General features: G+C 40.7%; 1 protein-coding gene across 1 annotated transcript in view; it reads right to left on the bottom strand.

Annotated features, from left to right (window-relative positions):
- Positions 1-25147, bottom strand: part of LOC122788675 (extracellular calcium-sensing receptor-like) — a 140752-nt gene extending 115605 nt beyond the window's left edge. Inside the window, exon 1 of the mRNA XM_044055570.1 lies at positions 24890-25147. Within this exon, the coding sequence (XP_043911505.1) occupies positions 24890-25147 (258 nt within the window). The remainder of the gene's footprint in view (positions 1-24889) is intronic.
- Between the last annotated feature and the right edge of the window lie 413 nt (positions 25148-25560).

Below are 25560 nucleotides of genomic sequence, written 5' to 3'. Positions count from 1 at the left end.
CAGCATTTTCAGTAAAGCAGGGTCAGAGATTGCCTTGTATGCAAGGCAGTGATTCCCTCTGAGTAGTCTGTATGAAACAGAATAAAGTGACAATGATTTCAGATGATCTGCATAGGACATATGCTGAAGATCTATAATCTTCATTGGGAGGAAACTTTGTGGTCTCTCCAGTTGCTGCAGGTGCTTGGAATGGTACATACCAAAAAAGGTGTTTGTACTCAGTTATTGGCCTGATGAGGTAATAGTACAGGGAGGGTATAACTTCTTTTTTTTTTGTGGAGGCAATGCCCTTACTAATGAGATCAGCAATATAGAATACCCTTCTTACCATTGTGGAGATATGGTGGTCAAAGTTGAGGTTGCTGTCAATGTCAGTGCCCAGGTCTCTCACCACTGAGTGCATACTTAAAGTGTTGCTATTGATGTGATAGCAGGAACATTGCCCTTATTGAAAGGAATGATAATACATTTTGCACTGAGTTTAAGACCATGACTTTGGCACCAATCATTTATTTGTGTAAGACCCTCTTGTAGGATGGTGACATCATTTGGAGATTCTATGACCACTCCCAGTTTGCAGTAATCAGCAAACTTTGTCAGCCAGAGACCTTCAGCTTTTGCTTGTATTTCAGAGAAATAAATTTCAAACAGTAGAGGTCCCACGACTGATCCCTGTGGAATACCACAGGTTACAGGTCTGCTGTTGGAGGTGGATTCCCCTGTTTTGACTATATGGGTTCTATCAGTGAGCCATTTAGCGACCCATCTATATAAGGATTGATACTTAGCTGGGTGAGTTTGTCAATGATGCCTGATTGGGGGAAAGTGTCAAATGCCTTGGCTAAGTCCAGATAGGCTGTATGCACAAATTTCCCCTCATCCAGGGGCTTGGTGACTTTCTCAAATAAGTTCATCAGGTTTAACAGGCATGATCTCCCTTTGACAAATCCAAACTGAGTAGGGCCAAGTGTTTGGAGATTACCTAGATCTTTGTTGATAAGGTCCATGATGATTTTCTCTGTGGCCTTGCAGATAAGACAAGTCAGGCTACTAGGTCTATAGTTCCTGGGGTCAGTGGAAGCACCACCTTTGTGCAAGGGAAAAACGGTAGCCATTTTCCATTCAGCTGAGATGCAGCTGGTGCTTCAACTATGATTGAAAAGAGTATCCATTGGTGTTCCTAATTCTTATTGGAACCCATGTAGGATGCAGCCTGGGATGTTATCAGATTCTATAGATGCTGTGTTTCTGGCCTTAGGGAGGGAGATAATGAATTGCTCTTTAGAGATACGAGGTAGGGGACACATGGCAGGGATGTCATGGAGTACTTGTGTTGGGGATAAGGGAGTGAAGTTTTCACAGAACCTGTCAGCCAACAGGTTAACTATGTCCACAGGTTCAGTATATGTGGTATCACTAACTACTAGTTCGGCACAAATCTGGGCCATTCGTTTTAGGTTACGGATGTAAATAAAGAATGCCTTATGGCTGTCTTTAGTTGAGGAAGCTAATTTGTATTCATAGTTTGGTTTGGAGTACTTCACAAGAAGCCTTTTTTGCTTGTTTAGGATGATGAGGGAGTGTTTCTAGTTTAGGGCTTGCTCTCTCTTACTCTGATAACATTTTATTCCTCTTATTGTAAAGCCTTTTAATGGCATTTTCCCATTAGGCAGGTTTGCTCTTCCTTGAGATGCTTGTTTTGATCCTATATGGTACGGCTGAGTCAATGCAGTTATACAGCCATTTGTATAAAGCACTGGTGTAGAACTTGGCATAGTTGCCAGTTCCATCTGAGGGGGGAGGTGCAGAGAAGCTATTTATACCATCCCATAAAAGGTTATCTGCTTTGAAGAAGTTTTTTACTTTAGTTGCTGCTGGGGGTTCATATGTGATAGTTATTTCAAATGAGACTAATTTTTGGTCAGATCTCCCCAGGGAAGACCTCAAAATGGGGATGCCACAGTGGACCCCCATATTGATAAGCACCAGATCCAGGATGTTGGCACCCCTTGTGGGGGTATCAACCAACTGGGTCAGGGCATTGGAGTTAACACAGTCGAGAAACATTTGGGCAAGTGAGTTTGAGGATGGGTAATTTGCCCATTCAATGGATTGGTAGTTAAAGTCACACAAAACCATGGTGTTCAATTGTATTTTGAGAGACTCAGGTAGATCCAAATAGGTAGAATGGGTGTCCTGATTCATGGAGGGGGTCCTGTAGCTGGCAATGACTTGAATAGATGTCCAACAAATAGTTAATTGCACCTGAAGCATCTGTAGGAAATCATGCTGTTTGATCAATCTGGAGGTGTATTTATCTTTAATGAAAATTGATACACTGCCTCCTTTAGTTTTCACACCTTCAGTTTGTGGTCTGAACATGTGGAAGGAGGTGTAACCTGGTATGGCTGGGGTGCTCTCTACAGCCTTGAACCAAGTCTCTGTGACTGCACAAATGTCTGCATCTTCCAAGGTGAGGACTATTTCCACTAAATGCAGTTTTGTGTTAAGACACCTAGAGTTTAGCAGCATAACCTTGAAGTTGTTTTTAGATGGAGTTTTTATATCGGGAATTTTGTCCTTGAGACACTGCCTAAAAAAACTATGGGGGTATCAGGAGCCTTACCCAGTAGCCAAAATCCGAGGAGTGACAGATGAAGACCATCTCTGGCAAGGCATTGAGGTCTGTTGATTATGTCATCCCAGGCTGGCAGATACTGGATCCCCTTAGAATGACACCATAAACTAAGACAATTATTGAGGTCAATCATTTTCTGTTTGTATTGAGGTATTATTCTAGAGGAAGGTGAAATTCTGCTTAAGACTAGGGACATACCTGCCTGAGACGCATAGTCCAAGAGATGTCTCTCGTTATATAGTACAGAGAGGTACATCTCAAGTCATTCACACCAACATGGACTATGATGGAGTCATAACAGTACCTGTTGTTGAGTGAATGTGTGATATGGGGTATCCTGGTGTCTGACAGATGTTTGACTGTGACCTTTTCCCGATCCAGCCTGATGAGATGGACATCTGTGTGTCTCATGATGGAATCACCTATTACAAATATGTTTGGTTTTGTGGTTTGCCTTAAGTGCTTGATGGGTGAGACAATGGTATGTGAGCTATTATGTGTACTGCGTACTGCACATGTAGTATTATGTGTAGCGTGCTTGTGTTTGTGTTTGGGAGGTCTCTGATGTTTAGGTATGTTTCTGGTGAGGACCTCCACATATGTAGATATGTGTGATGTGGATTTGGGTGGAGTAGGAAGTGAGGTGTGCATGCTGACAATGTGCTCATTGTCGTGTGTACTAACTGGCGTGTGGGAGAGCATGGATTCAAGATTCTTAATATAGTTGCATCTCTCACATGTTGAGCTTGTGTGGACTAGGAGTAGAGGGTTGTTGGTGAACATGAGGCAGTTGCTACACTGCCTCAGGATGCCCATGTCGACCAAGCTGGCTGGGGAAAACTGTGGGAAATTGTCTGTCCATAGTGTTAGGTGAATTTATATGGTCAGAAAAAGAGGTCACACTTAGGAATGGCTAGTGGGTGAGAGGTGTGTTGGTACCTCTGAGGGTAGGCTTAGTGTTCCACCGGATAGTAGAGCAAGGCCATGAAAAACATCTGGAGGACCACAAGTTAAGTGCTAAGGGAAAATTTAACAAGCAATACATTTGCATATAAACCACCAATGGTGACCACCGCTATGCAGCAGTGCACAATGATGCACTACATGCAAACAAGTGCAAACACAGGTCTTAAACAAAACAAGAAGTGACCTTTTTAACTCAAACTAGCCAATAAAGAAGCTGTCTCTGAGAACTACTCCAATCACCCTCAATAAGATGGGAGCCAGACAAAAAAATGCTCCCACAAGGGTGCAGATGACCTTCCCCTACAATAATGGCTTGAATTTGATGCTCAGAAGTTACAAAACAGACCCAGAAACAGCAAACCTGAAACTGGGCTATGTTACAGCTGAGATAGTACAGTATACAGTAAAATGTGGCAAGACACAGTTCAGACAATTCAAGAATACAAATACAAATTAAACACGCAATATAAGAGCAAAAGCAGGCACTTATAGTCAGTTGGAAAAAACAGATGCCGCAGATCATTCAGCATTTCAATGAAGAGCTAGTTTTAGTGCTCAAGTGATACCAAACAGTCTAGATTCAGCAGGACTGAACCTAGCCTATGCTATAAAATGTAGAAGTAGTAGAAATGCAAAGTACATAAAATCACAGTCACAACAGCAAAAAAAAATTTAAATAAAGCAGCAATTCACCAGCAATTCCCATCTTAGAAGGGTGTATACCACATTCTCCCTCCACAAGAATCTAGACCACACACCTTCTTAATGTAAAGCAACTGGTTTTACAGCCCAGGTCCTTAAGCCAGAACTAAGACACTTCAGACGACAGCCACAATAAGCCTTCAGCTAGCAATTTCCAGCTTAGAAGGCTGTAGGCTATCCTCTCTTGCCACAAGAGTTTTGACCATGAATCCTTCCAATGTAAAGTAACTGGTTTGGAACCCAAGTGCTTAAACCAGAATAAAGACACTTAGAACAACAGGCACAATAAGCCTTCATCCAGCAAATCCCAGCTCAGAAAGGCAGAGACCACCCTCTCATTGGTTCATTACTAGGCTAAAGACCACAAGGGCAATTTTAAGCCTAGCTATGCATCCCAAATCTCTGACAAGTTCTGATACCCTTGATGAGTGTGAGCATGGGACTGGGAGATGAACCATTTACAGGATGCCTGTGTCCATTAGAGACATAGGTGCCAAACCAGGGATGAATTTCTGGATTCCTATCCAATTGTCCAAATTGCACTTGAATTGGGTTAGGGAGGAAATCTGCTTCACATAGATGGGGAGCCTGTTCCATAGACAGGGTAGTCCCTGGGGTACATACCTGTCTCTCCAGCAGGTCCTGTTTATATCACAGGCAAGATTTAAGTCTTTAGAAAGGGTAATTCTGGTGCTGTTTGTTTTGTGGATATGCAAAAGGTCCATCAGAGTGGGGTTTGACAATGCTCTGTACGCCAGGCATAGATCTACTCTCAAAAGCCTGTAGGCAACAAAATACAGGGATAGGGCCTTGAGGTGGTCTGCATAGGGCATTTTACTTATGCCCTGTATTCCTTTAGTGAGGAACCCCTGTGGACATTCCAATTGTTGGATATGCCTGGTTAGGTACATACCAAAGAGGGCATTGTACTCAATGACAGGTCTGATAAATGCCAAATACTGTGGAACAATGACTTCCTTGGAATTAGCTGTAATACCTTTTTTATAAGTTGCACAACATAGAATGATTTCCTCACTGCTGTAGACACATGATGGTCAAAGGCTAGATTACTATCTATATGTGTCTCTAAGTCCCTGACTACTGGGTCAGCTCTAAGGGATGTGTTGTCATTATGATAGTTATTAGGGATGGATGACTTCCCAAAGGATACTATTATGCATTTCTTGGCATTTAGTTTTAGTCCATGGCTCTGACACCAGTTGTTTGTCTGTGTCAGCCCCACCTGGAGAATGTTTGTGTCAGTGTGAGATTCCATGATAGTTCCTCATTTGCAATCATTGCAAATTTTGTTAGCCAGGGACCATTGACATTGGCCTTGACTTATGAGAAGTAAATGCACAAAAGGACTGGTCCTAGGACTGATCCCTGAGGAAATCCACTTGTGACTAGGCCTCTTTGTAGAGGTGGACTCCCCAATTCTAACTTTCTGGTTACTGTCTGTGAACGAGTTGGCTATCTCCCAGGTGACATACGGGTTTGTACCTAACCTCTTGAGTTTGTCAACAATGCCCAAATGGGGTATTGTGTCAAATGCCTTGATCAGGTCAAGAGTGTAGACTGCAAACCTTTTGAATGTAAAATAATTGGCCTGAGGCCCAAGTCCTTAGACCAAAACTGAGGAACTTAGAGTATCAGTTACAATTTAATCAGGCAACTAACAGCTAGTAATAAATACAGCAGAATAAATGCAATTGAATGCTATAAAATGAGCAACAAAAGCAAAATTAAAGTAATAAAGTAGGAAGAGATACAAATACAGTTAAAGTAGCTGAAAAGTTTTTTTTTTAATCAGGCTACTAACAAGCAGCAATAAATGCAACAGAATAAATGCAATTGAACACTTTTAAGAACAAGCAGCAAAAGCAAAATAAAGTAGGAAGAGAAAGAAATACATTAAAAGCAGCTGAAATGTATTTTTTTAAATAGAAAGGGAGAAACAAAAGAAAATTCAAGGTTAAGAAAATAAGGGGGTGGGCCTTCCCAAGTGATCTCACTGTACTCAGTAGAATGAACTGATGTGACTGGAAGGAGTGTCCAATATCAAATTTATAGTAGAGGCGGGCAACTCAAAAGCCACCGAGTTTTAAGAACACAATGACAGTTGCATGGGTGGGTGGGTGGGAAAAATGGAGACAGAATCTGAACAGAAAAAAGGAAGTACAGTAACAAACAGATGGGATTACTTTACAAGTGCTAGCAGTGATAAATTCAACCAATAAATAAACGCAGCACAGGAATGTAAAATATCACAGAAACAGAGAAAAAAATATATACTTATATCAGTTTAGTAGTCCAGATGGTCCAATTTTGCAGCCAGCCAGCCACAGGTAAACAGCTAGGCAGAAAAGCCCAGCATCTACAAAGTTAATTCCTTTATACCAGCAAGACAAAATACTTTTCTTTTTTGTTTTATGCAAAGAATATATAAATTCCTCTAGGTCATCAGTGCTTGACTTTAGTGGACTATACACTGCAGAGATTGCAATATGCTCCAGGACTGTCTTTATTATCATAGTTACACAGTCTACAGTATTGGTGTTACCATCAAAGATATGAGTTACAGGTCTCACAACAATCTTTAATCGCTGTCATAACACACCAACCTAATTAATAACATCTATATCTATTATGGGGGTATACGGGGCTTATTCCCTTGAAAAAAGGAGATTTTAAACTATACCAGTACACCACAACAATAGTAATATAGTCCAGGATTGTTTTTATTGGTACAGTTGCACAATCTACAGTATTGGTGTTACCATAAAAGATTTAAGAGTCACAGGACTCATAACAATCATTTATCGCTATCATAGCACACCCACCTAATTAATAACCTCTATATCTGATTATGGTGATATAAAGGGCTGATTGCCATGCAAACAGGAGACACAGATCTGTACTACTACAGTGAGGGACTTGTTTCAGTCAACTGTAATCACACAACTGATTTGAGTGATGACATTAAGATATTTCATTGTAGAAACAAAGTAGACATCTGCAATAGGGTAGAAAATCTTGGAATCAACTGAGTTTTAGAACTAAATGTTGAATACTTTTTGCACAAATCCAACATGAAACTGATGCATTGTTAAGACAGCGATGAAACTGTATGAGTCATACCACAGTTTTGTACAAATACAGCTTCATTGTAGACAGTAAGGAATACAAGTAGCTTGTATGGGCATTATAAGTAGTCACAGTTGAAATTTTCACTTGATCAGAGCCATTGGAAAATTGCGTGAAGTATTTTTGACAATGTCCATAATTTTCAACATGCATTGCAATTTTCAGATAATTTATTAACTTCATTTTGGTTACAATTACCTAAATTAATTATGTGTTCAACTTAATCTAATGATGGATAGCAACATTTTAAGAATGATAAGGAAAGCATAAAAGGCCATTTCAAGTGATTTATTCTAAGACTGGTTTCATCAATATTAGTTGTGTGCATGCCATGTTGCTCATATGAACCCTGAGTTAAAACACTCAGAGAACTTTCAGAAATGGACACAACTAAAGAATAAGTGTAAAAAGAAATGAATATGACTCCAATTAACTTGATAAGTTGATGATACTGTGGCCCCAAAGTTTTGTTCTGTATGTCTGAGTTTCCCCTGCCCTGTACTCTGAAAGCTGCAATAAATATAATTACATAGTAAAGTGAAATGAGGTGTTGGGGTTCCGTGAACTTTCAAAGGCAGTCCCAGAGATCTGAGCACAAGAGGATATGAATTCTGTTGGCTTTAGATATGAGATGAACATGTGCGATAATGAAACAAATTTACTGATCAATCATCAGTTGATAATCATATGATCTCATCCTTTGATTACACCTCTTCTCAGTGTGCCATTAACTCTTATCACAATAGGAAAAAAAAAAAAAACAATAAAAGGTTTCCCATGGGATGGTGGTGATTTGGATTTTTTTATCCAACCTGTCTCAGCATACAAAAAAAAAAAAAAAAAAACAAGAGAGAGAGAGCCCTGGGAGGAGGGATAACCATTCAAACACTGGAACATTTGTTAGATCTACCATTAGAAATAATGAACAACACACAGACAGTAAAGAATACAGACCTAGTTAATTCTCTAAAATCTCTCACATAAATCATACCACAAGGCCCCAAAAGACCAGCAGTAGAAAAGCATTAGTTATCGGTGACTGAGTGCTATGTGATATGAGGAATGCAATCCCCAGAATGAACAAAGCTAATATAACTGTATCATGCTTGTGTGACTATAAATTTAACACAATTATTAATTCTATTTACCATCTAAACACAGAATAAATAAATTATAACTTTTTACTATCATAACAGGTTCCAAGTGTCATGGACAGCTACAACAATGACATATTGAGGCTAAGCAAATATAAAGGGTCCTGGTGGTATTAGCAGCCATTGCTGCCCTACAGTAATCACATATAAGTGGAAACAGGCCATCTTATTAAGTGGTGAGCTTCACAGGCTGTGTTTATCCCTTGTGTCTGACAATATCTCCTTAACATTAACCCTTCCTCACCTGTAACACTGCAACAATTGCTTCATCCACTTAACTCCCTCAAATTCCTCTGTTCACACACATCTCCCCCACCCCCACACCCACAATCCCACAGGTGTCTCTTGACAAATTAAACTGTGTCCAACTGCATTTATGCAACTTTTAAACATATCCATAATAAACAATGGCAACACATACAGTAGTGTAACATAATACTTTTCCAATTTTAGTTTATATGACTCTATTTTCTGTTTTCCACTAACTCTTCCTCAAACAGATATAAGAAAGCTAACTGGCTAGCATATAAACATGCATTATATGCATTTTATTTTTGGAATACTGTATATACCTCCTATAAGTCTCTATTTTGACTAAAACTGTATAGCTAGGTTTATATCTATCTGTCTATCTATATATGTGTGTATATATATATATATATATATATATATATAGATACCGCTAAACCCAAACAAGTGAAGGAACCCACCCATAGATTTCCCCCTTCCTATCTCAACAGACACTGAGTCTTAAAGAGATCATAGAGAAAAACTGGGATCTCATTACAGACAATCAAGAACTGGGATGAGTGCTAGGAGGCACCCCTGATTTTTGCTACCAAAAGACCAACTCCCTGAAAACCTTGTTAGAAAAAAGAGACAATGCTATTATTAGCCATGCCCACCAACCCAGAGGCATGAAGAAATGTGGTAACTGCTGCTGCCCCTCCATCCTTGAATACTCTGAATACCAGTATTTCTATAAATAGCTTCTACAAATGCCGCTCCATGAACCTGTTTTACTTATCTGTCTATTCCTCCTGCAATTCCTTCTTTATAGGCAACACCATCAGAAAGCTCAGTGACAGAATAAAAGAACATAGACAGGCCATAAGAAACAGAGAGGACAATAATGCCCTAGCTAAGGACACTTTTACCTGCACAAACAAACATTGGTTCAAATTCCGAGTATTGGAAAGCCCGGACAGGTTTTTTGGGAACTACAACACCTTGCTAGAGGTAAGGGAATACGGTGGCAAATTAAGCTTAAAGCAGACATGCCCTCTAGTTTAATGGGAACTTTAATGTAAGGTCCGCACTAAAATGACTGAAGTGATGTAAGCAAATCTCTAGCTTCACACACCTCTTTGTGTGAACACTCTGTATTCTCTTGAGTCACATTTCTGAAGACGTTTGACCTGTAACCATGAAATGAATGAAAACACTCAAATATTGATTAACATTTATTAATATTACCTTGAACATACATGTAATCTCAGACAGATAAGACTTCTTTGCCATTAATATATAAAGACTAATTGAAAAACAAATTGCATTTTCATTTGACTAACTGAAGTAGTTAGCAAGTCTCTAAGTTCGTCTGTTTGCAAATAGTTTTTTTTTTATTTTTATGAAAATTCTAGCACATCTTAGTAGATAGTTTTGAATCAGTGATATGTGTGTGTGTGTATATATATATATATATATATATATATATATATATACATATACACACACACACACACACACACATATATATATATATATATATATATATATATATATATATAAAAAACACATACATTGCATACATTTGTATACATCTATAGACAGATATACAGATACCTATATATATATATATATATATATATATATATATATATATATATATATATATATATATACGCATACATAGATGTAATGCATGGCACACATTGAATATACTCCAAAACTATGGGAAAATAACTCTATTATAGCAAGCTTCACATGTAAGAACATCTCTGTAATAAGCTCATAAAGTATAGACTGTTGCTATTAAGTTCCAAATTGTGAATACGACTTTGTTAAGCTCCTTTATGACATTAGAAAACTGCTTAATAATTTTGATAAACACCTTTCAGCACTATTATACTTTAGTTTTGCACTGGAGTATTAACATCAGCCAACACAGAACAGCTTTAGGAAGCTGAAACAACTTTAAAAACCATAGTACACTTTGTGCTGCCATGCTTCATTTTGTGTATAAGAGCAACAACTATATAACAGCTTATCAAGCTGTTAGTGGATGAAACATCAGCTTCTCTGTGCCTGCATCAGTGGTATACAGGAAAAAGAATCCTTGTTTACAGGCCAGGTATTTTAGTTTGACATGTGCCTCTGCTATGTGTTGGTTCAAGTAAGCAAGATGTCCATGCCCATCCTAATGGGGGAAGGAACTCTCCTCACACACTCGCTAACTTAAATATAACAGTTATGAGACAGCAGAATACTGGAAAAAAAGGAAAATTTCTGCTATCTCTAGTATTTAGTGGTCTCATTGAAGATATAGCCTCTTCATTTCCTCTACTTTAACTGCAGCTCAGATTCAGAAACACACCTTGTGGTACAGCTCACAGTATAATGTGGCCCAAAGCTCAATACTAGTTATGAATGTAGAAAGCCACACACTTCTTTGCAGCTAATTAAGTGAACCAACTCACTTTAGGAACAGAATGTACTGTGAAAGTGGAGAACTCACAACTGTGGCTAGAATTCGGATGAGAAAAACTGACAAGCAGAATGGAAGCGGGTACCTAAGCTTGTGCACATGTGCTATGTTGTGAGATTTTTTAAGGGGACCCTGCAATGTTTAAATCTGTTTTTGGCCATAAAAAGAGGTAGAAATTGGAGTACAGGGCAGTAAGAAAATGGGGCAGCAAGTAGAGGGCAATACACAAGGGAAACAGGGAAAGTAAGGATGGGTGTGTAGAGAGGGAGGGTACAATATTTTTTTGGGAGACAGGTACCCTTTTTTAAGAAGAGAAACTAAGAAAGGGTATAAGGGAAGGTTAAGGTATGGTAAGAGGATAAGGGTCCATACCAGAGGCATATTCACAAACACATAAGATGCACAAATACTAAGACGTGAGGTGCTATCACATTGAGGGTAGATGAAGACAGTATGTTCAGAGATGTACAACAAAGGGAGAACACTGCTGATGGGGAGGATTGGACAACAAGCAGTGGAGTGCATTGACACATAAGGGAGAGAAATGAGATGGAGGTTAGTCATGGTACAGCTTTCGATATCACACTGTCTGGCAACACCCTGGATAGATGAAATAGCATCCAAGTCACCCTCCCTGCTAATCCCTGCCTGAGGTATTGATGGCAGGAGGAGGTAATGATGCGACTCTACAGGCTTCAAGAGGAGGCATTCTAAATTACTGATATGGGATTTCAGCTAGTAGTCTAACATCTTCCTCACCACATCACCTCCATCATCTCCCTGAGTGTGGCAAATTCATTATTCCTGGCAGTGCCACCAGAGGGAACAATGACAATCCCAGCTGGTGATGCACTACCAAGGGCAGGGGGAGGTGCCAACCTGGCTGTCCCCTACTGCAGCCATTGGGAAGGCAGCTTAGGATGCTGGTTGGGAAGACAAAAAAAATGGCTTGGTCTGCTAAGGGATCATAGGCCTTGGCCATACCACCAGCATTGTCATAGCTGCTGTACAAAATGGAAAAACAAATGGAGAGAAATAAACAGAAAATAATTTTAAAAGAAAGGATAGTAAGAAAGGAGGGGAGGGGACAGAGATGAAAATATTTCCATGCCATAAATATAATTAATATATTAAATGCTTATAATGAATGACGTCATACAGCTATATAAGTACAGCTGTATAAAGCTGCAGCTTGACTAACTGCATATGATTGTATGATGTAAAATACTGCTGTGTTATGAAGCACTATTTGAACAGGCCGGACAGAGGGTGCAGTCCTGACATGTGTAGTTCATAGGTTCATAGGTAGGTACTAGGCTATCGACCCGAGGACCTACGTAAGCCTAGCCAACAAGGTTCCCTGGCTTACACCACCCAAGAAAGTTATTTTCCTGTGCCACTGTTGAGCAGAGACACAGAAGTGATCCGCAGGGTGTATTTCCTATTTCCCATCCACTCATGAAGATTTTTCTTGAAGAGTGCTAATGAAGAACTTTGCTTGACATAGATGGGTAGCCTGTTCCAGAGTATGGGAAGTCTCTGGGACAGGAATTTATCCCTCCAACATGTCCTGTTTATTGTGGTGACAAGGTTTAGGTCCCTAGAGTGTGTAGCTCAGAGGGATTGGGATTTCTTTAGGTGTAGCATGTCCAACAGCTCTGGGTTTGACATAGCTTTATATGTTAGGCAGAGATCACCTCGGAGTAGGCAATATGCTATGGAGTAAAGCTTGAATTTTTGAGACGGTCAGTGTAGGGCGTCTGTTTGAGGCCAGTAATCCTCTTTGTGAGGCACTTCTGTGGCCTTTCCAGCTGCTGCAGATGTCTTGTGAGGTACATTCCAAAAGGGGCATTGTACTCTATAATGGGTCTAATGAGTGTCGAGTAGAGGGGAACAATGACCTCTTTTTTCCTGGATGACAACCCTTTTATGATGACTGTGCCACATAGAAGGACTTCCTGACTACTGTGGCGATGTGACTATCGAAGGACAGCCTACTGTCCACCTGGGTCCCAAGGTCTCTTATCACACATTCGGTGTTAAGTAGACTGCTGTCTATGTAGTAGTTAATGGGTACAGAGTTTTTACCAAAGGGGATGACAATGCACTTTTTGGCATTGAGCTTGAGGTCATGACTGACATCAGGCATCTGTCTCAGCGATGCCCTTCTGTAGGATTTCCACATCATTTGGGACTCGACTATGGTTCCTAGTTTGCAGTCATCTGTGAACTTCATTATCTAGAGGTCTTCTGTGTTAGCCTGTACTTCAGAGAAGTAGATACCAACCAGGAGAGGTCCCAGGACTGAACCCTGTGGTACTCCACTTGTCACTGCTTTGAGGTCAGATTTGGAGTGTGCAACTTTTACAGTGTGGGTTCTGTCAGTGAGCCAGTTGGCAACCCATCTTGTGACGTAGGGATTTTCACCTAGTTTAGTGAGTTTAGTTATAATTCCAGAATGGAGGATGGTGTCAAAAGTCTTGGAGAGGTCAAGATAGGCTGTGTGAACCACCTTACCCTCATCTACGGCTTTGGTGACTGCCTCAAAGAAGTCGATCGGGTTCAGGAGGCATGATCTGCCTTTCACAAACCCAAACTGGGTGGGATCCAGAGTTTGGAGGTTACCAATGTCTTTGTTTATGAGTTGTGGTTATGAAAGTTTGGCTGTACAGTGCTGGGACAATATGGCGAGCCTGTGCCAACCTGCCATTCTACACCCATCATGGTTTGTAAGAATAGCAGGTATACAGGAATCAAACTGCAAAGGTCACACACAGACACCATGAATAACTGTTGCTCATACTCTGAATAGCATCCAAACTTCACCATGAATCCCTGTACATCTGATGATAGCCACCCTTATGTATTCACAGTGGCATATGTGCATATTGCTGTCTAGTAACTAATGCAGTAATATATAAACTATTAAGACACTTCTAAGAACAGAAGGAAATGAAATAATATCCACTCCATGCCTTCTTTAATTTCTCCTCTGATACACATGATTATTCTCCTGTATAGCCTCCATAGCTTTGAAATAAAATATACTCTTCAGTATCATGCCTACAACATACACATTACTATGCAGGAAAAGAATGTTTGTGTATACTGGACAGATGCTTACAATATATCTCCAGTGGCCTTACACCAAACTCTTCTTTCCAGTGGTTAAGAAAGTTAGTAGATATGACCATGGCAGTGACATCAGACACCATTCTGGCAAAACTGTGCCAGGCATTGACTTTATGCTGGGGACCATCATATGATCCCCAAGTGGAAATTCCAGGTGGCCAATATGTAGATTTTATATTCTTTACTGCAGCACAGGGGTGCTCTGCCAGAATAAATGCTCTTAGAAGCCATGGCCATTCAACAGGTATCTTTACAGAGAACTATAGCAGGCCTCTGACAATCATGTGTAGACATCTTAGTAGCACAACTTTAGTGGGGTCTTCATTATGTAGCACTGAAAATGTTGGCATATCAGGGTGGTATAAAGGTGTGCAATATGGCAGTAAATGTGCGTACCACTTGCATTATGCCTAACTATGAAGCCAAATTTGTTCTGTAGAGCCTCTATCAGCCACAACATTCCTATATGTGGCAAGATGTCTCTGTCAGGGTAAATGATCTGTCCACGCTTTCTGAATGCACTTTGCAGGACCTTATGCAAGTGAATGAGACTGAGGGAGCCTCTTAGTGTGAATACATTCACAGGCACTACACAGAGATAAAATGATTCAGTAGCATTGATGAGGTTGTGCCCAAAAATCATGACTACCCTCCTCAGAGGCCTGAACTGATGTAATATAAAGTTTGCCTGTGGCCAACAGCCTCATCATTCTATAGAAGATTATTAGCTAGCAGTCTCCCAAACTGCAGTTACAGGTGCACACACTTTGTTTATTAGAAGTTACATTTCTTTTTGTGGGATAACTTTGAACTTTCTATCTTTGGACTTAGCTGCTCTACTTGTAGCAGAAAGTGTTTTGTAAATTGAATAGGTAATATGCTGTATTAAATTGTAGGCTATAGCTCTGTTCAAGTGTAATGTCAGTTGTGCCAATCAAAAGAGTGTTATATTGGCCCAAACCAAATAGCTGAAAGTCAGCGAGTACTTCAGCATTAAAGTTCCACAGCATATCTCGTGTGAGTAATTTGTATTGTCAAAGTGAAGCTTGGTTCAATACAAATCTTACAGATATCAGGTGTGTTTGCTGCTATTGCCTGAGGCCATGAAGAGGAAGTTGTGAAGGCCCAGATAGGTCCAGATTCGGTTAATTGTATTCTTGTATTTGCCCTTGCATGTTTGCTCAACTGGCAGTGTATGTAAAATGTTTTTGTTAGGGGGAGAGACACTTCCTAGAACATAGAAGTGCTATATACAGCAAGATTATGTAAAATGTGTATATCAACTCTGTGGGAGATGGCATCATACCTGAGATATACATAGTTTGTTTTTTTATTATCTGGCTTACATTTTATTATGTAATCCATGGACAAACAGGATACCGTGACTGCTTGGGTAGTAACAAGAAATACAGAATACATCTGTGTAGCTGCTTGCCACAACCTGTAACTGAAATATTTAGTTTTGTACTTCCAGGGAGGTACCTATCTTGTACCTACAGGTAGTCTGCACTTGTACAGTTTATATCTTTTTAGGCATCCAAAGTCTCTGTCCTTATATGTAGTCAGACTAGCAGCCTGTGCATACAAACAATACACAGAGATGGTATTCAACAGTAGTGCTTTGTTAGAATCTATTACCTGATGTTGTCACCTGTAGGCTGAACATGCAACATGTACTGGCAAACATTTATGTTAAGGGGCACAAACTGTGTATGCTACAGACCACATACATTCACTCACACACACACACTGGCATTTGTTGACCAGTTGGTCTGGCTGGGTTGATAAAAGTTACCCATTTTCAGTGGAGATCTGGATAGAAAAGGTCCAAAAACAATTTTACATTGAAAGAAATTCAGGTGCAATTACAGCATAAAAAATCACTTTTAAATACACATTCTAAGATATAGACAGAGTAACAGATTATATTCTGACATATAGCTACAGAAAACATTAACATGCTTATAAAATAGCTTCAAATTAAAAATTGATGGTGGGAAAATTCAAAACCCTAAGTGCAGGCATATAACAGAAAAGAAGAAAATGAGAAAAGTAGGATTTTGTGTTATGATTGGAGTATTAAAAATCATTTTGGTTAAGACAGAGAGAGAGGAATTTTGGTAGCTCTGAAATGATCATTAATAGACAAGGCTGACAGAAGAGAAAGAAGGTAGTATGTTGTGCTTAGAAGAAGGGGGGATAGGTATAGTGCAGATTAGTTAGGGAATGAACAGAGACACAGCCACCTGGTTTTGAGGATGTGTTTGATGGTCTCTAAAGGATTTGCTTTTGTTGAGTTTTTTTATTTCAAAAAGTAGAAGATTCTGTAGCTTAGAGACATGAGCAGAGTAGAGGCAGTCACCAGTGTCATTATTAGATTTGTTTGTTACAAGAAATTTATCAGTTGAACACAGAGCTCTATTGGGTGAGTAAGGGTGTAGGATGTTTTTAAGGCTAGGATCTGATGTTCTCTGTCTGTGTCTTTCGGCTTTTCCCAGTTAGGGGTCGCCACAGCGGAACTCCGGTCCGTTAATGCTTGGCAGTAGATTTTTATGTACCAACTTGCCAGGCCTGACGCGCAACCTTCAACAAAGGTACGCCCATTCACACATGTCTCGTGCAGAAGATGCTCTAGCTGAGAATCGAACCGGACAGCGTCTTACTGTGAGGTGACAACGCTACCGCAGCACCACCACCGCGGGTAAGATCTGATGTTCTCCATTTCATTATTCCTCACAACTGGGTCTTGGATCTGACATTGGGTCCGACCCAGCACTATACAAGACATAGATTCAAGGCACAACCTCCCCCCTCTCTTATAATCCCCTTTCACACTCTAACCCTCAGATCTCATTTGCCTCGTTTACGCATGGACTTGATTCTTGGCTCGCAGATGCTTTAATTGTTTTTGCAGGTTTTGTCAGATAAGTGACTTTCTTTCTTTCTCTGTCAGGCTATAGGTAGTCTTCTTCCTCTGTCCTCACCTCCCTTTCTAGTTGGTCTCTAGTGTTAGGTTTTTTTTGTATTTCCCCCTTTTCTCTATTCGCTGTTTCACACCTTTTTGTCTTATATAACTGACAGGATTAGTTTGAGTTCTTAAAGTAGTTGTACTAATTCTTTCTGCTGGTAGATAGCTGGTCCTTGACAGGAGTTTTTAGTCCTGTTTATTTATGTTTTGGGTTTTTGAGTGTGTGTGTGTATGTGTGTGTGTGTGTGTGTGTGTGTATGTGTGTGTCTTCTGTCCTTTAGGTATGTCTGAAAAAGACAAACCTACAGGGTTTAAAAGGTGGTCTTCTTGTGGGCATAATATGCCTAATTCTGATGCCCACAAGACGTGTGTCTATTGTTTGGTGCCAACCACCTTGAGGTTGATTGGTCTGTCTGTGCATCATTCAACCCTCGAGTGCTGGTGGACTGTTGTAATAAGTTGCTGTTGAGAGGCATAGCTCAAGGAGGTCCTTTTGTCTCTAGGTCCCCAGCTACTTCAAACCTCAAGGATTCTGAAAGAAAAGCTCCCTCTGCTTCAACAGGCACTTGTCCTTCTTTCTCTGAGAAACAGCCCGGGCTTTTGGATCAGAGATCTCCAGATCAAAAGATGCCTTTGGCCATGTCAGATTCTGTATCTCTGAATCTGTCAGTAGGGTCCAAAGTTTCCTTGGAGTGGAGGCCTTTTAGAGTTAGGTCTCCTTGTATCTGTCTGCTCCTTCAGATCTGAAGAAGTTCCAGCGGGTGCTGATATTACTTTTAGAGGGTGCTCCTTCAGGATGCACCAGAGATCTGAAGCTCTCAGCTCCTAGGCCTCAATGTGAATCTTTGGATTGTGGGCATTATATGTCTGCTTTGGGGTCCAGGCTTGCATTCCTGACTAAGTCCACCCATTCTTCAGCTTCCTGCAGATCCTCCATGAGCCTTTTGCCCACTGATATGGACAGGATGATGAGGAGCTTCCTCAGGGCCCAGATAGAAATGGGTCTCTTGGCATCTCAAGCCTGCTCGGGCTTGTGAGATCCCTGGCTCCAATATTGCTCTCTCCTCTTCTGACTCTCCCTGTTTCAGAATTCCAGGACCCAGTTCACCTGAGGGAGGCATTGACAGGTCAGGGAATGCATGCTTTTCTGATTCTGTTAGGGTCCCTGATCAGCTCTATTCCATTGCTTTCAAATCAGCGTGGAGGTTTGCACTGGGTCTCTAGAGATAGGATCAGGTCCAGACTTTTTAGATTGGTCCCTTCCCTTGGAGGCCTTGGACCTTGACAGCTCAAGGCCATTACTGTCTGGAGGGCCAGGACCCAGGCTTGGCTCCACTCCTTCCTGCCAGGTAGGTTCGACTCCTGGGGAGGGGGAGGGAGTCTCCTTGAGTCCATCAGCCTTTCATATGGTAAAACAGATTTCTCCAGGTCTGGAGCAGCATCTTCCCCCTTACTGGGTCCACTCCAGCCCTTCTCCACTCTGAGCCCTGAGCTCATCCATCCTGTCCAAGGTCAGTCCACCTGAGGTAGCCTTCAGATGGAATCTAATCCAAGGGTTTCCCTCTCTTCTTAGTCCTCCCCTGATCCCCACACAGAGGAGGAGCTACAGAAGAGAAAGTGCAAGAGGAGCCACTTTGACTTGCCCATGAAGTCCCTCACACAGGACAAAGATTGTGATGAGGAGGATGGGTCCCCCAAGTCCTCCTTTGGAGACGTTCTGGAACTGTTGAAACACAAAGGCAGATGGTCTTTCCAACTGCATCTTCAGAGGAATATGTGTTCCTGAAAGCTTTTGGGATGGGCCCATCTACTTAGCTACTTCCTGGGTGTCCCCCTGGTGGATGAGCTCATCATCCTTATCACACAGGGCATGGAAGGAACCTGACACAGTGGAACCAGTCCCCAAGAAGGCTGAGAAGTTCCTGATTCCTCCTTCTGACAGGATGCATCGGAGTGAACTTATTCCAGTAGATGCCATTGTGTTTGCCATGGCCATCAAATAAGAGCTGGCTGAACAGACCTCCACCGTCCGTCCCCTGAACAGGGAGTTTTGGGTGACAGACAGACACAGGAAGCATGTTTACACCTCAGGCACATTTGACTTGAGAGCTCTTAATTATCTGGTGTGCTTAACCCACCTCCAAAGAGACCTGTTTGCTGAACTAACCAACTCTTTTTCAGAGTTTATTTCTGTGGAGGACCTCAAAAAGGTATTTTTCCAGCTCACCACTCTATCATCTCTTGCCAACTCCTTGATGAGGTTAATCTTTAATGCTGCTGAGGGTATTCTCTAGTGGTTGGTGCAGGCATTGCCTTGAGGAGTCATGTGTGGATATGGTTGTGCAGGTTTGCAGAACCCTTTAAGGTGTTTTTCACAAATGCCCCCTTTGATGGTTCCTCACTTTTGGACCATCATCCAAGGAGACTTTGACCCACAGTGAGCAGGAAGGGAAAACACTGTTGGCAGTAGGGATCAAATTCTCTAACCCACAGAGGTCTTTTTCCAAGAACCAACAGGGAAGTAAGAAGCTTTGGTTCTGAAAATCATATAGTTCCTTCCTAAACACTCCTGAGGATCCATCTTCCAGAGGCAGGGGAAGAGGGTTCAGTGGTAAATGCCACCATAGGGGTCAGAGGGGTCCACAGAATCAAGGCTTCAGAGAACCTTTCTCATTAAAGCCCTTTCAGAGCCCCTGAGGTGTTGCCAGACTGTCCTACCATGAAGGTAGTCAGGGGTCAGTTCTTATTGCACCCTAACACGTGGATATCTATAACAAGTGATCGGTGGGTGTTCAGTATCATATCCAGAGATTACATTCCATTTTCCCAGCCACCTCCAAGTTCCAAGAGAGTTCTCCCCAACATAATACATAGTCAGACAGAACTGGCTTAACGAGAAGTTCTAAAACTTCTAGAAAAAAGAGCCATCCAGGAGGTTCCAGCAGGACAAAGAGGGTCGGGAACTTATTCTTGCTTTTTTTGGTGCCAAAAAGACCAGGGACCTGTGTCTGATTTTGTACCTCAGCAAGTTGAATTTGTTTGTCTAGAAGTCGAAGTTCTGGATGGTCACTGTTCAGTCCATCATGCCACTTTTGTGCAAGGATGAGTGGATGTGCTCCATAGACCTCCAGGATGCCTACTAGCACTTTAAGATAGACAGATGCTCCAGGAGGCATCTGCACTTCCAGCTGGGGGCCAATCATTTTCAATTCAGAGCCTTGCCCTTTGGACTCACCACAGTCCCCCTGAGTGTTTACCAAATGCTTGGCAGTGGTCGCAGCTCACATGAGACTGCAGGGATTCCAGGTCTTACCATATCTGGATGATTGGCTCCTCACGGCTCCCACAATGCATTGACTGACATTAGTGATGCAGTACCTTTTGGAGACTTTCAGCGAGTTAGGCATTACGGTCAATGTGGCCAAATCAAAACTGACTCTAGTGCAAAGTCTGGAGTTTATAGGAACCCAGCTGAACACAGTTACAGAAATTGCAGCTTTGCCCCCTCAGAGAGTAGCTTTGCTCAGGCAGCAGGTCAAGGTGATTCTTGAGGTCCCCTTGCTTCAAGAATATCTCATTCTCAGGGTCCTTGTGTCCATGTCAGCAGCTATCCTCCTTGTACCACTGGCAAGATATTACATGCGAGTACTCCAGTGGACTGTAGCAGTCCAGTGGTCCATTCTCTATCTTCCTATGTCTATGCTGATATCCATTTGCAGGTAACATCTTCAATGATGGCTTCTTTCAGAGGATTTCTTCCAAAGCAGACCTTTTTCTCTTTCCCTTCCCATGGTGGCAGTGACCACAGACACTTCCCTGCTAGGGTGGGGGGGCATTTTCAGGGCAGAACAGTCCAAGGCATGTCGTCCCCTACAGATACCAAGTTGCACATAAACATTCTAGAGATAAGAGCAATCCTGCTGATGTTGCAAGCCTTCATGATTACCTTCCTCTGGGGATGATTGCAGTTCATACAGACAAGATGTCAGTGGTCTGATGCATCAACAAGCAAGGAAGAACATGTTCTTATCCGCTGTGCAGAGAGGCCATGAGTTTGTGTGAATTGGCGATTTCTTCCAGTCTCTTTCTTCTTGCAACATACATACCTGGAGAGTCCAGCATCTTGGCTGACAGAATCAGCCGGTCCATCTTGAGCCCACATGAGTGGTTCCTCAACCCATCAGTAGCATCGCAAATATTTGGCCAATGGGGCCAGCCTTGCTGTGACTTCTTTGAATCTCAAATGAAAAGCAAATGCAGCAGGCACTTTGGCCTGATTCCTCTGGAGGGGGAGCCCCCAAGGGATGCTCTAGTCCATGATTGGCCCCCAGATCTCCTTTATGCATATTCTCTGATTCCATTGATTACCCAAGGTACTACAGAAAGCCCACAGACTGGTGTCCCATGATCCTCATTGCTCCTTTCTGGCCTCATCAGGTGTGGTATCCCTTCCTACGGTCTCATCTGAAGTGTCCTCCATGGATACTAGATCTCACTCCGGATCTCATCTCTCATCCCTTGGAGCTGAAAACCCGAACCTCCGATCCCTTCATCTAACTGCATGGTTTCTCCACTTCTGGTGATTCTAAAAGGGTACAGGCTAGCTTCCCCTGTTAAGAAAATTATTCTTTCCTCTCAGAAATCATTAGTTCAAAAACTCTACAACAGTAAGTGGAAATGGTTTTCTTTTTGGTTTGATGAAAGAAATCTTGACCCCTTCTTTGCTCCGGTTTCAAATATTTTTCTGTTTTTATCATCTCTTTATTAAAACAGTGCCAGTTTCTCTATCATAAAACTACAGTTGGCTATCATTTCCAATTTTTACGTTAACAGGGAGCCTACTTATTCCTCAAGACTATGCAGGGTCTTCATAAAAGATATTTTTCTCCTCAGACTCCCTGTCAAAGATCCTTCTCTCTCTCTCTTGGGATTTGACTATGACGTTGCAGTCTCTCACTCAAAGCCCATTCAAGCTGGCTCATTCCTGTGATATTAATTTCTTGTCCTGGAAGACAGCCTTTCTTGTGGCCATAACTTCAGCTAAGAGGGTCTTGAAATTGCAGGCTTTGTTCATTCAAGCCACCATATATCATTTTTCGCAAAGACAGTGTGGCCTTGAGAACTAATCCTTCCTTCATGCCCATCTTATTGTTGTTGATATAAAAGCCATAACTGACCAATGAAATCCCTTAGTTCAGGGCAGAAGGAAGTACTCTTTTTTGTAATTATGCATTTGGTTTTGGAGGCTACCAGATGTGCAGTAATTTGATATACTGCCTGCATAGTTTTATGTTAAGAAGCTATGATGTCAATGTCGGCTCCAAAGGTCAGCTGATGGTAAAGCCATGGGAGAGCCAGAAGCCAAAGTAATTAAAAGGCTGGATAGTTGTAAATGGCACTTTTGTCTGGCCCACTGACACTCTGTTTTTATTTTAATGCCAACGGGCCTAAACTGACAAAAGTAAAATGCCCTTATTCATATAGTGACTATGTCAAATAGGGGATTTATTATGGCATTACATTCTTGTAGCTTAAGTAGTGATTTTAACTTAATGTGTCACAAGAGATTACTGAAGGATATGAAAGGTCCAGATGTTGGAAAGATGGTTGACAGTAACTGAAGAAATGTCTAATGGCTGTATGATATAACATTAACAAGTAAAGGTTTTAGTCAGAAAGACAGAAAGTAATGACAGGGTTACAATGGGGAGTCAGTTAAGAAACCCATCCTCTTCAAATAAGCTGCAAACTTTAAGCTATGAACCTAGTTAGACTTATGTTTCCTTCACAATTACTTGAACCTTTGATGAGTGTTCTACCCCAGTAAACAGAATAAAATGCAATCAGTCAATTAATCAATCATGCAATAAATAAATAAACTGCTGTGGGAATGCATGCAACACTAAAATAATGAAACCAGACTAAGCCCTAACATGTTAAATCTAGGCAAATGGATGAACATTTTACAGATAACTACATAAGAAAATATAAGGTTAAACAATTAGGAAAAACACCAAGCTATTGTTATAAAAGGGTTGTGCGACTTCTCAGCAATTTATATGTAAATGTCAAGGATCTTATTAATAATTCCCATTAAATAGACAAGCATGTGTATCACACTATGTAGTTAGACAGGCAATGGAGGAGGTGTCATACAGAATTCACTTCTAAATCCTGAAAGCCCAAAATCCTGAGATCAAAATCTTGAAAGTTCAGATACTGAAAACTCAAAAGACTGAATCTCATAATACTGAAAACACACAGGATACCAACACTTAATATATTCCAGTATGAGTACATACAGAAACATATTACCCTTCAACTTCACTACACTAAGTGCAATCTCGGAGTTATATATTTAAGTACCAGGGTGTGTGTGGGGGGTGCAAGGGGGCTTGTCCCCCTACTTATACTTAGAGAAGAGTAATATGGTTTGTCTTTTATTTGTTTATGTATGTACTCATGCTGGAATATAGTAAGTACTGGTATCCTGTTTGTTTTCACTATTATGAGATTCAGTATTTTGAGTTTTCAGTATTTTGAACTTTCAAGATTTTGGTCACAGGATTTTTGGTCTTTAAAGATTTAGAAGTCAACCTGTCATACATTATAATGGTGCATCCACAAACATTTTTTTCCCTGCCTATTTCTAGATCCCAATATTGACCTCACTTTTTTGCAAAATTCTAAATTTCTCATGTAATTGATGCAATAAAGACACAAATGTATGGCAACAGTAACATAGTGTCACCAGAATGGATAATATAATCATTGTAAAGTCAATGAGGGTACATTACAGAAGGGTAACTTGATTAATTTATAGAGTATCCTGAGTTAAATAAGCAATATGTAATGTAATTTTTTTAAAGCAAGTAACAGTTATGGTAATAGAAATAAAAAAATTGTTACTCAGGGTTTATGACACTGGATTGAAATCTGAAGTTGGCATATGTATTTAGCGCGGGGTGTGGGGGGCACAACTACGAGATGGCATACAGTGAGAAAAGGGCAAATTTTCCGATTTTCACTGTACCGTGATCTCACAAAACCAATTTCTATCAACAGTATTTTCGGTGTAAAAGCCGTTCGATGAAATCAGTTTTCAATCCAGTGTCATAGACCCGTTACTCAGATGAATTAAACTGGGACATGTGAATCCTCTGTATACAAAAATAATGCACTCACCAACACTCCATTGAACATTCTGTCAGCTGTTGTGGCACATGCTACGGTCATACCTGGTTTTGAGAATTATTAGATTAAAAGGGAATGGGTAAGAATTCAGTCATAGTACAAATAAATGATGTCCATGATCTCTTTAAACAACAGATATCAGGGCCATTTTGACAAACAGACTGTAACAATAGTTATTTCACCTTGCTAATATTTGTTTATGAATTTTTGAATGTTATATCCTTTTTCATCCATAGACAGAGTTCATTTGTGGACATTCTGACTCACCACGGAATTCATACCTGTGGAACTCGGTATATTCCCAGTATCCTTGCTAATGTAATGGACAATGAAGAAACCAAGTCTCCAATAATACCAGCCAGAGGTATAAATGGTCTGCAGGCAAAATTAGGAATTGCATCATTATTTCCAGATAAGATAGCCATGGCACTCTGAATAGTTCTTATATCTGAATAGCAGGAGTCATAAATATTGAAACCTACTGTAATATTGGGTAGAATAAGAGGAATTCTGTTGATTTCTGCAATTGCAAAGACCATGCCCAACATATCTCTATAGACTCGTATGTGGAATCTGCATAAAAATATGTACGCTGTTTAAAAATATGTTCTGCCTGGTTTCCAAGATTTGCTTTTAAAACTTTATGAATAAAGATAAAAATAAATTAAAACAGTACATTAGATGCCAAACATGATTCACAAGACAACATAAATCTGGTCTAAAAGTAATTCAATGAATAAATAAGAGATAATTAGACTTCCATTTCATTAAGTGGCTGTGTTGTGCTCTGAATATTTTAAGAATTTATTATTTTCCAATGCTGTCTAGATATTTGAATTCAGATTTGATTATCTTTCACTTATTGTGTGTTCAGTGGCATATGGCTCATCTGCTTATAGCAGAATGAACTTCTCTATTCCAGTGCAAGCCACTCAACTGCATATACTGCCTT

This window comes from Protopterus annectens, chromosome 14.part0 (genome assembly GCF_019279795.1).
Source record: "Protopterus annectens isolate FY-2018-M chromosome 14.part0, PAN1.0, whole genome shotgun sequence".
Taxonomy (NCBI): domain Eukaryota; kingdom Metazoa; phylum Chordata; order Ceratodontiformes; family Protopteridae; genus Protopterus; species Protopterus annectens.
The sequence above is the reverse complement of the archived record's forward strand: the minus strand, read 5'-3'. Positions and strand labels throughout refer to the sequence as shown.